The 14,352-nt window shown below is 37.4% G+C and overlaps 1 protein-coding gene across 1 annotated transcript in view; it reads right to left on the reverse strand.

The window, feature by feature from the left end:
• Nucleotides 1-14,352, reverse strand: part of DCLK2 (doublecortin like kinase 2) — a 95,054-nt gene that overhangs the window by 28,643 nt on the left and 52,059 nt on the right. Inside the window, exons 5-7 of the mRNA XM_009280273.2 lie at nucleotides 13,508-13,609; nucleotides 12,127-12,177; nucleotides 8,638-8,732 (exon numbers count right to left, since the gene is read on the reverse strand). Coding sequence (XP_009278548.1) covers nucleotides 8,638-8,732; nucleotides 12,127-12,177; nucleotides 13,508-13,609 — 248 coding nt within the window. The remainder of the gene's footprint in view (nucleotides 1-8,637; nucleotides 8,733-12,126; nucleotides 12,178-13,507; nucleotides 13,610-14,352) is intronic.

Here is a 14,352-nt window from a genome sequence, read left to right on the forward strand (position 1 = left end):
AAAGTCATTCTGTCATACTGCCCAGGGACATACTCAACAATAAATTTTTATTTTAAAAAGGGGTGGAGACATAGGAATGAATGCCATAAATAGTAAAATGTACTGGATGTGTTCTATGCACTACTGTTTTAATAAGCTCTCCCATTACAGTTTAGGGATGCTCTATGAAATTGAAATATATTTTAGATCATTCCCCCTCCTCTACGTAACACATCTTGCTGTTCTGTGAAGTTCCATATCTTGTTTTCTTCATGGGCTATTATAGTAGTTCTCACCACTCACCACATAAAGGATTAAAATGCTTCTCTGCCTTAAGCTCAGTGTCTGTTGAAATGGCTTTGCATGACACCAGGAATGCAAATGCAGCATTTTCCCTTTTAGCTGACATTGTCTGGTTACACTGCTGAATATTTTAAATCATTAACACTATTGTCAATGAAAGAACTGAACTGACAGATAGGGATATTGTCTAAAGGCTCATGAAATGCTAATGAATGCTTAAGTTTCTAGTGGCAGCTGAGCTGCCAAATCAGCTAAAGGTACAGTAACTAGAAGCTGTACAACTTAATTTTGCATAGCCTCTAAAACAACGATGTTTACTAGCATTTGGCATAGAAGTAGCACCAAACAGCAACCAGTCAGCTACTACTCTGCTCCCTGCTAATAACTTAAAACCAGGCTATGTTAATGCTGCTGTCTTTCTGAGTTATCTATTTATTTAACAAGGATGAGGAACAAGGACATTTGGGTTAAATGGCATTTGTGCAAAATCATGAGTCAGTCTCTTAACCAGTCAGTCACATTTTCTTCAAGCATGAAGCGGAGATCAGATCTCTGCAAAGTATTAGTCATCAGCCAAAAATATTAGTAATCTATTTTGGGTTTTCAATGAGTGACAATACATGGGAATATTTAGCCCACATTTCCAACTTCCTTCATCCTTGTAATCAGGTCAGAGCATGACCGGGCACATTCCTCCTTACCACAGTATTTACAAGAAGGAAGCAAACAGCAACAGGAAAAAAAGCTAAAAGGAATACTAAAAGGAAAAAAAATCTAATGTTGCTGTTGTGGCTGAGGTGCTAGATCAGAATCTGAAATGGCAGGTTTAACCTTAGCTCTGCCACTAATTTCCCTCATGGCTCTAGGCATGAGGCTGAACTCACTCTACAACAGAGATTGTCTCTAATTTGGGTGCTGTAGGTCTGTGTCTCAGTTCCTCAGCAGCAAAATCAGTCTAGTCCTTCCCTACTGTGTCAGAGCACAGTAGAAATAAATTCTTAAGATGTCTGCGAGGTGCTGACTAGCCAGAAAAGTTGGGGAGGAGGTAGGAATTGACAATAAGTGACACAGAATAAAGTGACTTTTATTATTAAAGTAATTTTCTAATCATTTAACTACCCAGTGACACGTACTATTTGGAACATCTTGTACTGTTGGTATCCCAACGGCTGCAGGTATTTTGAAGGTAAAGTAAAGATTTTGGATGTGCGAGTAGACTTGACTGGTTCACTAGCCATTCCTGAAGTAGCAAGGAGAAGAGACAAGGATGCATGTTGCTTTGATACTACACTAGTGAATATGGATGGCATCTACAACCACACCGCAGATTAGGTTTTGCAACATTTCCTCCTCCTGTATTCTAGTCCACACAGCACTACTGCTCTCTTCTCATACTACTCCCCTTACACATAATAAATTCAGAGTGCAGAGGTCTTAAACCCACCTTCTCACATATATATGGAAGTCCTAGAAAACTCAGACCTGAGGCAGAATTTGATTCTTTGTTTTTAAGAGCTCACAGAGTAATTTAGAGCAGCAATGGCTATCCAGACCTTCAAAAACAATCGCCTCCGAATGTGGATGCCACTGATGGCCAAGAACATCTTATGCTGACAGTCACTCCTGTTGCATTTAAACATCATGCAATACAGAATATAATAATTATTGCTTTTACTTCCCTCAAGTTGTCTCCCCACAGGTAATTTGCATTTTAACAGCACATCCAGAACCAAACGCACAATGCAACATAGTTGTTAAGAGATACTGAGACTATCTCGGTGAACATACAGTTCTCAAAACTAGTTGCATATAATTTTACAGACTAATTAAAGATGCTGTAAAAAGTTACAAAAGTTACTGGGCTGAAAAAAAACCTGCCCAACTGTTTTGTTTTCTTTATATGCTGAACTATTTTCTGTGGAATAACCATTTTTCCAGGTTCACAAAAGTATCTAAACACATTTCTCTATATTTGATATAATATATGATATTTATATGATACACAGGACTGTGACTTAAGTCACCAGGTTTATCAACATGACATGTGGTTTTGTGAGAAACATTCACATTAGCTCTGTCATATCCATAAGCTTAACACACCTAACTTTAGTACTCAACATGCTTATTGCACCTCGACATAATAACTAAGGAACAGGTATTTAGCATTCTTCCTTTCACCCCTACTAATATCCAACCCATTAGAAACTATTTTCTCCTTTGCACTGTAGGATTTTATTTTTTTTACTATCTGAAGTATCCAGCATATAATGTGCCAGACAGGTGCATCCTGCCAGATACTGTGTCTATCAGGCTTTCTACTTTTACGTTAATGATAAGAAACTGAAAGCACACACACACACACACACACACACACACACACACACACACACACACACACACACACACACACACACACACACACACACACACACACACACACACACACACACACACACACACACACACACACACACACACACACACACACACACACACACACACACACACACACACACACACACACACACACACACACACACACACACACACACACACACACACACACACACACACACACACACACACACACACACACACACACACACACACACACACACACACACACACACACACACACACACACACACACACACACACACACACACACACCCCCCAAATCAAAAAACATAAAAGCCTTTAAACCATCACACAGTCCAAGAGCATGAACTGAAATGGGTATGCAAATGTAAGGTCATGTACAAGTAGCAGGGAGGGACTGGCCCAAGATTCCCTTAAAATCTGGATCAGAGCGCAAATCAGTGATTTGGGAATGAAAAAGCAGCAGCTTGACAGTCATTTTAATCAAGCTACATCTACTGGTCCAGTAGCAAAGATTTTTAATAAATCTTTTGCGTCAAAATGCTACCATATGCCTGAAAAAATATAAACATAGGGCTTGTATTTAAAATAGAACTGTGCAGGGACATAAGAAAGTAATCCCAGATAACTACGCATCTGGTGGGATTTTATTTTTTGTCTCATGAGAGCGTGAGAAAGGATCCGCAGATATAAACCCATACTCTCTTGAAGTGGATTGGCACCTTAGTTGACAAACCTTTGTACTCAGGATTAGATTAATTGCCCCTGTCACAAATGTTTGTGGAAATGTTTTGGGCTTTTTTTCATACGAAGGAAACACCTAACTTCTTCGCAGCTACATGGGATGGTGCCTTCTAGAGCACCCACCCGAAGGTTTCCTGTGTCTGTCCTTGCCTGTCTGGATAGAAATGAAGGACTTTTGCCACGAGGTTGCTAGGCATGAAAAGGTCCTGTGTACATTGTCCTGTACACATATGTGCAAGTGCTTCTTTGACCCCAGTCAGACCTCCTACGGTTGCTCAACACCTTCATAGTATGTCTAAGATGCACTAAATGTGCTGCCCTTGTCCTCCAGCACATTCATAATGTGAAGAGACTCTGAACTGTATGGTACACATGTACACGTATGGACACCCACCCACCTCCTTGTGTCTGAAAATTCCAGACAGAAACATGGGACCCCTATGCAAACATTAGTGTTACTATTTTGATCCTGTAATATCCTCAAAGTGCATCTAGCCAAACTGAGAAAAAGTATGTCTAGTATTGTTAACTTTCCCTTGAGTTCTGATATGGCATTGCTGTGGTAATCTTTCATCTGAAGACTAAGAGGAGAATGTGAACTCTCATACCTTCAGAAAAACTCCTCGATATTCTCAAAGAAGCTTTCTGTGTCTTTATGAAAACATTCAAATTGCCGATGAATCTAACCATAGACTGAATATTTTAGTGAAATTGTGAATTAACTGTTTGCAGAAATATTCTCTGAAATCTGGGGACACTTTTATAGTGTCACTGTAATTCATACTGAAAGGCTGCAGTAAGAAAGGGCTAAAAGATACTCGAAACGTAAATGAAATGTTATTTATATAATCAGTCTTTCCAGTGAGATGTTGCTAGTATTTATTATTGTAATGCTTAATACTAACACAATCTGTAAGACAGAAACTTCACATTTTTTAAGCAGTACTTAAACACTGCTAGTAACCCAACTATACTGAGGAGCTACTTGTAATAATACAATAGCCAATTAGAATGTAGTGATTTTGCTAGCATTAATTTGAGCATACATGGTATGGCATATATATATAATGTCACACATTTTGTTGCACTGCTCTGGAAACACTGAAGAACCACACAAAGATTTACCCTTTTTCTAAAGAGATTTTGAGTTGCATCACATTATGTAAAGCTTTCAGCAAACGGATGACAATGGTGAATGGACTTAATACTAAGTGCAATACATCAGTTTCCCTACCAGCACAAATTAATCAACTCTTTTTATCCACTGTATGAGCAAGAAAGATGCTGAATTCTAAATTCAACAAAGGCAGCAGTTAAAGAATTCCTCTAAGAACTGCTATTGCACCTGTGTCACTAGGTTGGATAATTGCATGTAAATATTCTTAACATGTAGCTGCTAACAGAAGCACATGTGTACAAAACCAAAGAGATTAAAACCTTGATGAAGATCGGCACTAATCCTTCAAATCACTTAAGCACATGTTTAACTTTAAGTACATTAACATCCTCATTGAAGTAAAAGGGACTACTCAATAGCTTAAAGTTAAACAAGTGCTTAAGTTATTTGTTCAATCAGGTTTTAATGCCCTTTCACTTTGCCCTTGTCCTTTTTACTTTGGTCATTTGGTCAATCAATTGAAAAAGTAATACTGAGACAAATTCAAACACAATGCTATTTAGCATAAATGGGATTCTAAGAAAGGCCTCAACTGTAAAGCTTCTTTATTTCGCCACTTCATTTTCTTTTTAAAAAGATGAAAAGACTTTGTGGTACTTAATTTCAAGAGGGAACAATAAAACACATCCAAGTAAGCATAGGGAAGTTACGACACCACTTTCCAAAATCTCATATTTAATCTAGTCTCTGGATGATTTTTATGGTACAAAGTGTGCTTAGTAAAAGATATACTGGAAAAGCAAAGAGTCAAAGTACCCCCTACAGCATTGCATATCTGGGTATCTATAAATGCACACTTAGAACCAAAGAAAAAGGTTAAACCTTTCAATTGCCACCTGCCTACAGAACAGCAAAAGGACTCCTCTCAGTCAGTTGTCCTGTGCCACCTAACGCGCTATTACCATTATTTCTTAATCCATGCACTAGTTTTAATCTCTACAGAAAAGTTAATAGAAAAATAAGAAACTCAGCACATTTGCTCAAAAAAAGAATATTGTACAGAGTAGTCATTTACTTCATGCCCATACGTGTTAACTTTTCTATGTAAATCTTTACCTTGAAACAAACCCTCTGCAAAGTGAATGTTCAGTAACAGGCTAAAATTGTGATGTTAAAAATAAACAACTTTAATAAGAATACATAGTAGTATGCAATTGTGTGCATGGTATACATATTTGTCACTTACTAGAATAAAGGCATTTATTTGGGGTTGTGGGAAAATTCTGTAGTGTTTACTATTCTTGAGCCACAGCATAAATTCCTTACTTCAATATAATCTCAGACTCTGGTACAATTTTTTTTAAACACTTCTGCAAGACTAGGATGTTGGACAGCACACTGGCTTACTGTATGTACTGAACAATTAATAGCACAAGGGCACTCTGGTTGGAAGAGCTAAAAAGGACAGAAGGAAAGCCCTCCTTTAAAAGATAAGCTGTTCATGAGGAGTCTTTCCTGCAAGGAGTCTTCAGTGCCTGAGCATACCACTTCTGCTTATAAAGTGTTGTGAAGCAGAAGGAATCCTTGGGGACTGAAGAGACTTCATTTTAACGGAAAAGTGGCATTTGGAGAATACGATGTAAGACTCAATGTCTGAGACTGAGAAAAAATTGCTCTTGCAATCAGTACCTTTTGCAAGTTTACCGCCTTGATGACTAGCATTATCACTTAAGCTCTACGTTGATCGTCAAACTTCAAAAAACTTAGACAGGTTCTAATCTATAGTCAAATACTTAATTTTGCTCTGGCTTTCCAAACAACACAGTTTTTAAAGAACAGTTCGTGTGCAGCTGCTCCAACGGTCTGCTCTTTACAGGAAACAGAAAAATCAACCCTGATTTGTTCCCTTTTCCTGCTGCTCCAAGCTCATATGAAACCATTCTTAAGTGTTGCTGTTTCATGCTCTACAAAAATAAACATATATGATTTCTACAAAACAAGTCAGCCAAAATATTGCCTTTCCAAAGCCAGAAAACTCAGAAATATACTTTATTCTTTCACTGTCTGCCATGGTATTTATATCTACATTTTCATTCAGCTGTAGTCATGGCACCTTCTTTATACAAGTGCAGGAAGCCAGACTACTTGTCCGCGCAGCGATGCAGTCTTAGCAACAAGGAATTATTTAACAATAGGGAAAAGCAGTAATCTCAAAATAATAAAATTGGTCCCTGCTTTCCCTCTGTTTTCCTCATCAAACTGGCCAAGATCAATCCTACAAAAATAATAATGCATTTCTTAAAAGAATCTGGTTTTGCATAAAACCATGCCTCCCTGTTACTGGTTTTATGTTGATACTTCACCAAAACAGTCATTACTACTAGAACAAAATCAAGAAACAAGGGTCACTGCACAGTGCACTTGATCCTTCTGGAATTTATCCTAAGATTCACCAGCTAACTTTCCCTATCTTTAGTCTCAGCAGCACAGCTGGGATCATCCTACTGAACAGATGCATCCTAATGGGATAAAACAAGAGGAACTCACTACTTCAGTAACACATCAGGTCTGAGATGATTAATTTGTTTTTGCTGTTTTCTTTGGTCATATAGGGATGAATTATTTGACACGAAAACCCATTAGTATCCAGCATCAATTAAATGCCAAAATGAAAACGTACAACAGTCTACTTCAGTGAAATTGACAGCGAAAGGGAAAGAGGACATGTCCACTTTATTGAAAATTGCTTGTTACTATCAGAATTACCTCTATCTTAATGCAGCTTTAATCAGCTAAAAGCAGACAGGATAGCGTGGGAAAAAAACGAACCAAATTATCTAGTTTCTAAACTTGTAATTTCATTAAAGAAAAAAAAAAAGCATTTGTTAAATATAGCGCAGACCAGCTGAGAGCCTCAAGTCCAATGATTTTGGTGTCCTCTACTGCAAGTTCTATAGCAGAGCTGTCCAGACAAATTTTAAGGCACACAGTGTTCTAATTTTCAATTAGCGCTCTTGAAAACACTTTATAGGGGAAAGGCCAATCTATGTTGCTTTGGACGAAGAGAAGCTATGGGATGGTACAGCTCAACAACATAAAGGCAGAGATTAACACTAAATTGCCTCGAATCAAACAACTAAAGATATATTAGAATTAAACAAATCAAAATCTTTTCTCAGAATTATCACAGAAGCCTGGCAGAAACCAGTGCCATACTCCTTGCAAACCAGACAAAGACTTGGTAACAGTTGGCATGTCAAAACCCAAATCTAAATACTATTCAAATCATGTCCTTTAGCCAGTCTCTTAATCAAGAAAACAGTTTTCCACAGAATTATGCAGCCTCTTCACAACTGTTGGGTTCACCAATGGGAGATATTACTTGTTCAGAATAATCAGTGCAAACCATCCAGTGTGCTTCCAGAAAGGCTGCAATTGATGATTTCATAAGAAAATTCTCCTTGAAAGGACAGCTGCACAAATACAGTAGTAAGATGCTCAACTGTGCTCCAGACTGTTCCTTTTATTTTACTGAGCGAAAGGCACAGAGCAGCCTCTAAGAACTGTAAATGCTACCAATTTTTAAGTGGGAGAGGAAGAGAATTCTCTTGGTGCAACACAGAGAAAAATCTGCCAGACATCAGGCTGCTCCCAAAGGAAACCCTCACGCTTTAAGGCAGGAGATTGCATTAAGGGGTGAAATTGTGTGCCATGGATGAAGAAGGGTGCTTCACACGAAATTTTGGGCAATGCTACAAGACTACAAGGTATCCAAAAGAGGATACTACATTTATATAGGCTGAGGGAATATAAATTACTTGGAGGGTTTCTACAGTCCATGAAACAATGGAAAATTTGGAGGGCAAATCGGCGTATTCAAGCCACCATCACCCTCCACCTTTCCTAAGCTGAGAGTTCCGTCCTGCCAACCAAAGACAAAATACAAAAATCTTACTTCAGATCTCTTCTCCACTTCAACTCAAAAATCATACTAGCAAGGCTGCGCTATAGAATTATAACTCTTTTTTCCCTTTTTCGTTTTTTCTTCAGCATCACTGTAATACATCATTCAATGAATAATGGAATTTAGAGTTTTTGATGGTTCTTGCACTTACCTTCAGTCCACGAAAGCTGCCTGGGCTTGTTGGTGAAGAACTGGAGGACTTTGTAGATTTTGGGGTGGATAATTGACTGCTTGGGGTTCCATTAACTGGCCAAAGCAATAAAAGCAAACAAATGGAAGAAAAGATGAATAAAAGTCAAAAACCCTAACTTGCTTTTAAACATAACATACCTCTCTGACAAGTTATCACCCAAGTCTACATACGAAGACCAAAACAGGCTCCTCACCATTTAGGAATAAATAATATGCTTGCATGCCACACAACTGTGCCCCCAAAACTCATGTGGCTGGATATGGGATCAAGATGACACACAAATATTGCATTGTCATTCTAGAGATTAGAAAGGCCTATTCTGTCCTTTGCCAGTGCAAGAGCTTTGGGCAAGTAATAGCCACAGTCTTTTTAAATTATATCATTTATTGTGCTATCGCACAATAAAATATGGAGAGAGAAAGTGTTCATAGACATTTGACCCTCCATCTTTCCGTTTTGGATCAACACCTTACTTTCTAGGTAGAATGTTTCACAGAACACAAGTTGTTTTGTTTGTTTTTTCCAAGAAAAACAAAAAAACAAACAAGAAGTATGAGCTGTTTGGATGATAAAGAACTTAAGCAGTAGTTCAGAAAAATACCGATTTAGGGGAAAAAAACCCAACAAGGTAAAAGCTCGTAGGTTATTTCTGAACTTCCAAGAAGTTCAAGTGTCTGTGAAAACATACAACATCCTCCTTGACTTCAAGAGTTCCTTCATTTTAAGTCCAGTTTTCCAGAGAGACCTGCTACAACATCTGTTATCTCTCTGGCAACTTGAATATAACTTAGGTCAGTCTTTGTATTTTTCTGAAAAAAACCAAACTATTGAATTTCATTATGCAGACAGAATAGGATGCTGTTCATCATACACAAATATGATGCAACATTATATGATGCGACATTATTTCCTCTCTAGCTGAACCTCATTTTTCCTGGGAGAGGAAAATACTAGGCAGAAATTTAAGAGCTAAAAATCAGAGCTGATTCATGGTGAAGAATTATTTTTTCAGAAAGAAAAAAGCAACCCTGGCAAATAGAAACTTAGTGTCAAAGTAAATAACAGTTACACCTGCACATATCCTTTACACATTCAGAGGTCTGTCATGGGTTATGCATCACTTCTTAACCAGCACTATCGGATTTATTTTACAAGTGTCTATTAATCTAGTACCCTAACATTCTCTAGGTGCTGAAGATGCCTTCCAACTACTATTTTTACAACCTGGGCAGTCCATCTGCCAGTAGGCCAGGCTGACTGCACTGCACCTTCCACAAATCCCTGTTTTTCCACAAAAATCTCTTTCTCTGATGTGTGACGTTAAGATGTAACTAATTAGCATTTAGCTACAGAATAAGTCTATCTTGAAGTCTGATAACAGATCTGGGAATTAAATCTAAGTTACAGGACTAAGAGCTTAGTCTTTTCTACTAAAATTATTCAGTATGGTTAGGATATTTTTGTCTTAACTTTAACAAGGGTTGCCTGTAAGAACAACAGGCGAATTATTTAAGTGTTTTTTTAAGAAGCTAAAAGTATTTAGGAGTATACGTCCCTCCTGCAGACTTCTTTTCATCATTTTGTTTTAGATAATCTTCTTGAAACCTGGCATATCAATGCATCCTTGCTTTATGAAGAATTTGCAAGTATGACAATGAAAAGGGCTAGTGAATGCTATCTGTTTTCTGCTTCTCACATACACAATTTCCTCCAGCCATTAGAAAAAATACTGAGCTATAAAGTTCATGACCAAAATGAGCATTTTGCTTCCAAGTGAACAGCTATTACTACAGGTGGAAAAAAATTTTGTTTATTCACAAATTCTTTTTATACAGCTCACAGAAAGGTCACTATTTCCTGAACACGACCATTGAAGCCTACACTATAAGACATCCTTATCCGTCTCTAAGTCACTACCGTCCTTTTTAAGCATCGACAGAAACACTAAACTGTACCTGTGAAATTGGCTGGTTAGCATAATCTTCTTCCCTCTCTAAGGAATAACATCCCAGCCTGCATTGACAGTATTCTAGCTCTTTGCTAATATCTTAGATATGCTTGGTGGACAAGGGTGGTGTTCTGAGCCAGCGGTGTGACTAGATGATGTCCAGAGGTCCCTTCCAACTTTTGTCCTTCTATGATTCTACAACACATGGTACGTTCTGCTGAGGATCCTATTTAAAAGAGCCGTCTGTAGATATAGCTTTGCCAATGTCTTCTGAGATCCACTGCATGTGAGTTGGTACACAACCGCAGCAACAATAAAAGCTGGGAGTGGCCCTGTGTAGATGTAAAAATTTTGCATCTATAGGGAGTCAGCCAAATGCTATTTCAGACAGCAGTGTCCAGAGGTCTTCCAACTTTTGTCCTTCTATGATTCTACAACACATGGTACGTTCTGCTGAGGATCCTATTTAAAAGAGCCGTCTGTAGATATAGCTTTGCCAATGTCTTCTGAGATCCACTGCATGTGAGTTGGTACACAACCGCAGCAACAATAAAAGCTGGGAGTGGCCCTGTGTAGATGTAAAAATTTTGCATCTATAGGGAGTCAGCCAAATGCTATTTCAGACAGCAGTATTTTTTTTTTTAAATCAAGAAACACACAAGCAATCTGTATTCATTTTTGGTACAAACTTGTCCACTGCTATTGATTTGCTGATTATTTCACATATATGCAAAACTTACCTTTCTTATCTATTTTCTAAGTATAAGTTCTTTTGAGGTTTCTTTCGACATGTATAGCAGCCTGAATATACAGAAAAAAAATTTCTTCTCTGTCATTCTTTAAGTTACATATTAGGTTACAATTCTTTAGCATATTGGAATGTTGAAAACTGAAAAACCTATGAATACCTTTTAAATTGTTAACTTCTAGTACGGTCTGAGTCTCAAGTTATTTGCTAATCAAAATGCATGCTACTTGTTTTAGAGATACTTTCACTTTGAACTGAAGGTTCAACTGAAGGTTCAAAGAGGTTTCTCCGTGTTTTAGAACTTAGGCTGAAGTAACACAAGAAAACAAAGGAAGGTAAGGAACTGCAAATAAAATTTAAAACTATGACATGTTTTTGCACTGCTTTTTTCAGCAACTCTTACCCCCGTCTTTCTGCGCTGGCTGAAATTTTCTATTAGAATATGCTTTAGAATACACACGCAAATGTATTGCTCCTCAGAATGCTCCTCTACTTGTAGTCAAATTATACCTTCACAAATTTAACTTTGACACCATTAATGGAGGTCCAACAACTATAAAGCATTATTTAGATTATTTCACTCAAACAATCTACTTCAACAAAAACCCTACACCCATTATTGTCTCTGGTTCACCAAATGCAAAACGTGTTTCAAGCTGGAAAACATTCACAAATACAGTGAAAAGAATACAGGTAAATGGAGAGGGAGGAGACACACTAGTGATATACAGCCATAATAGTAATGGCTCACCTGGGGATTTTGCTGAAGAATAAGCACTGGAGTAGTGGCCACCCCTCTTTACTGTACTCATATATTTGACACAAAGGAAAAAGACATTAAGGAAAGAAGTTATTAAACAGCTCTGAACATGCATGAAAGGGAGAAGGGTAAATAAAGATAAGTAGAGACTACATGAGAAAAAATGGCAAGTAAACAGAAGGACAAATACCATACACTTTGGATAAATTTTTCAAATTAACCTAACCAAAGGGGGTGTCCAAGTAGAAATAAGGAAGGAAATGACAGCACTGATTTCTAAATACTTTGCATAAAATTCACTGTTGATAGATATCCCATGCGGTCTCATTGGAGTTAACAGGATTTCATGAAACGTAGATCAGTTGTGAAACTTGCCCTTCATGCTACATTTTTCTTTGTTGTTACTGCAATTCTTCTTTGAAGCTTTACAGTTAAATATTCAACCTTTATAAACAGATGATAAATATTCCACTTTGAAAGAACCCAAAAGACATAAAATTACTTTAACCAGCATCAATTAAGCAAAACAAATATTGATATGGAAATGAGAATATGGCACATGTTGCAGCTTTGAATATACGCACAGGAGCTTACATGCACAGTTACACTCAAAACAGAGCATTGTATATTTACATATTCAATGGTTTGATCTCAGGACTACTTCTTCAGGTCTGAAGGAAAAATCAATTAAGTTTTATTGTATTTAGAAATTAAATGCAGAGGTGAAAAAACCAAGTTTCTCCCTTCTGTTTATTTGCATGAAAGACTCAATGGTTGGAACATACGGTGTTCAGCCAAACTGCTGGCAAAAACACAATGTGAATCTTTCTTTGAAATTACAGGAAGCACAAGAGGAGATTAAAAAATTCTCTGTTAATGGGCAATAACATTCCAGAACATCTCCTAAAATTACTTGAAACAGCAAAATCCTGTACTTCTGACAAGATTTGGCTTATATAGGAGAAACCTTTCAAATTCAAAACACTTAAGGGTATACTCTAGATCAATGAACATGAATTTAACCACATAACCATCCCGTAGTTAATAGTCTTCAAGAAAATCAAGCGCCATGCTGAAAACATATCCCAAGTGTACAATTAGCACAAATTATTCCAATGTTCATAAGCTGAAACTTTTTGTGCCTGTTAGTTAAAAAATAGAAACCACATTTCCTCTCAGGACTCAAAAATAAATGCAAATTTCATTATAAATTAGTATTTAATCTATGAGACAAACTGAAAAAACATTTTTTCCCTCAGGAAACAAAGCATGGCACTTCTATTTCAGACAGAGCCAATAGTTTTTTCACCCCGTTAAACAAATTCTAACGTTCATGTATTTTATGTGTTCAGTGTTTTCCTAGAAGTAGTACCTGAGGCAGGTGATTTGCTTCGACGTGAAGGTCCTGGACTTTTGGACCCAGTATGCCTCATGCCAGATGATCGGGAATAAGAGGACTTCATAACACGGCATTCTACAAAGCAAGCAGATAAGAGTTTTGACAACAGTTCAATGTACAAACTTCCTCCAAACACTACTGTTGGTGTTTATTATCCAGAAAATGAACATCAGTATTTTCTAAACATGCTTGCCCAACTGAATGAAACAAATTTATAAGAGCATCTCAGAACTTTAACCTACATACCATACAAACGTATTTGAGCTAGTCAAACGCTGAATGTAACATTCTGCATGTAATATTTCTTCATGTCTTGAAGCTAGATTACTACTATAATTCAAGTTTGTACCTACGCACAGCTGAAAGAGTAAGGAAGTTAGCTGATGCCATTCTTCTGATAATTCAGTAAATCCTGCATGCTATAATGGCAGCTTCATATAGGGCAACTGCACAGCAAGCCCCATTTACCTTCTCTTGCAAGAAACTGATGCTGTGACCAATTTTTAAAAGAGGTGAAAAATGTCTATTGTTTCCAAAAGGCTGAGACGATAGATTACTGCCATTTACCATCAGCTACATATCATTAAATAAAGGACAACCTAAATGGGAAAGGAATCAGTAGGCATACATGCATTGACATTTTGGAAACATTTTAATTCTGTCCTGGTTTTGGCTGGCATAGAGTTAATTTCCTTCCTAGTAGCTGGTACAGTGCTGTGTTTGGGGTTTAGGATGAGAATAATGTTGATAACACACCGATGTTTTAGTTGTTGCGAAGTAGTGCTTACACTAGTCAAGGACTTTTCAGCTTCCCATGC

This window comes from Aptenodytes forsteri, unplaced genomic scaffold, assembly GCF_000699145.1.
Source record: "Aptenodytes forsteri isolate BGI_AS27 unplaced genomic scaffold, ASM69914v1 Scaffold227, whole genome shotgun sequence".
NCBI classification, from domain to species: Eukaryota; Metazoa; Chordata; class Aves; order Sphenisciformes; family Spheniscidae; genus Aptenodytes; species Aptenodytes forsteri.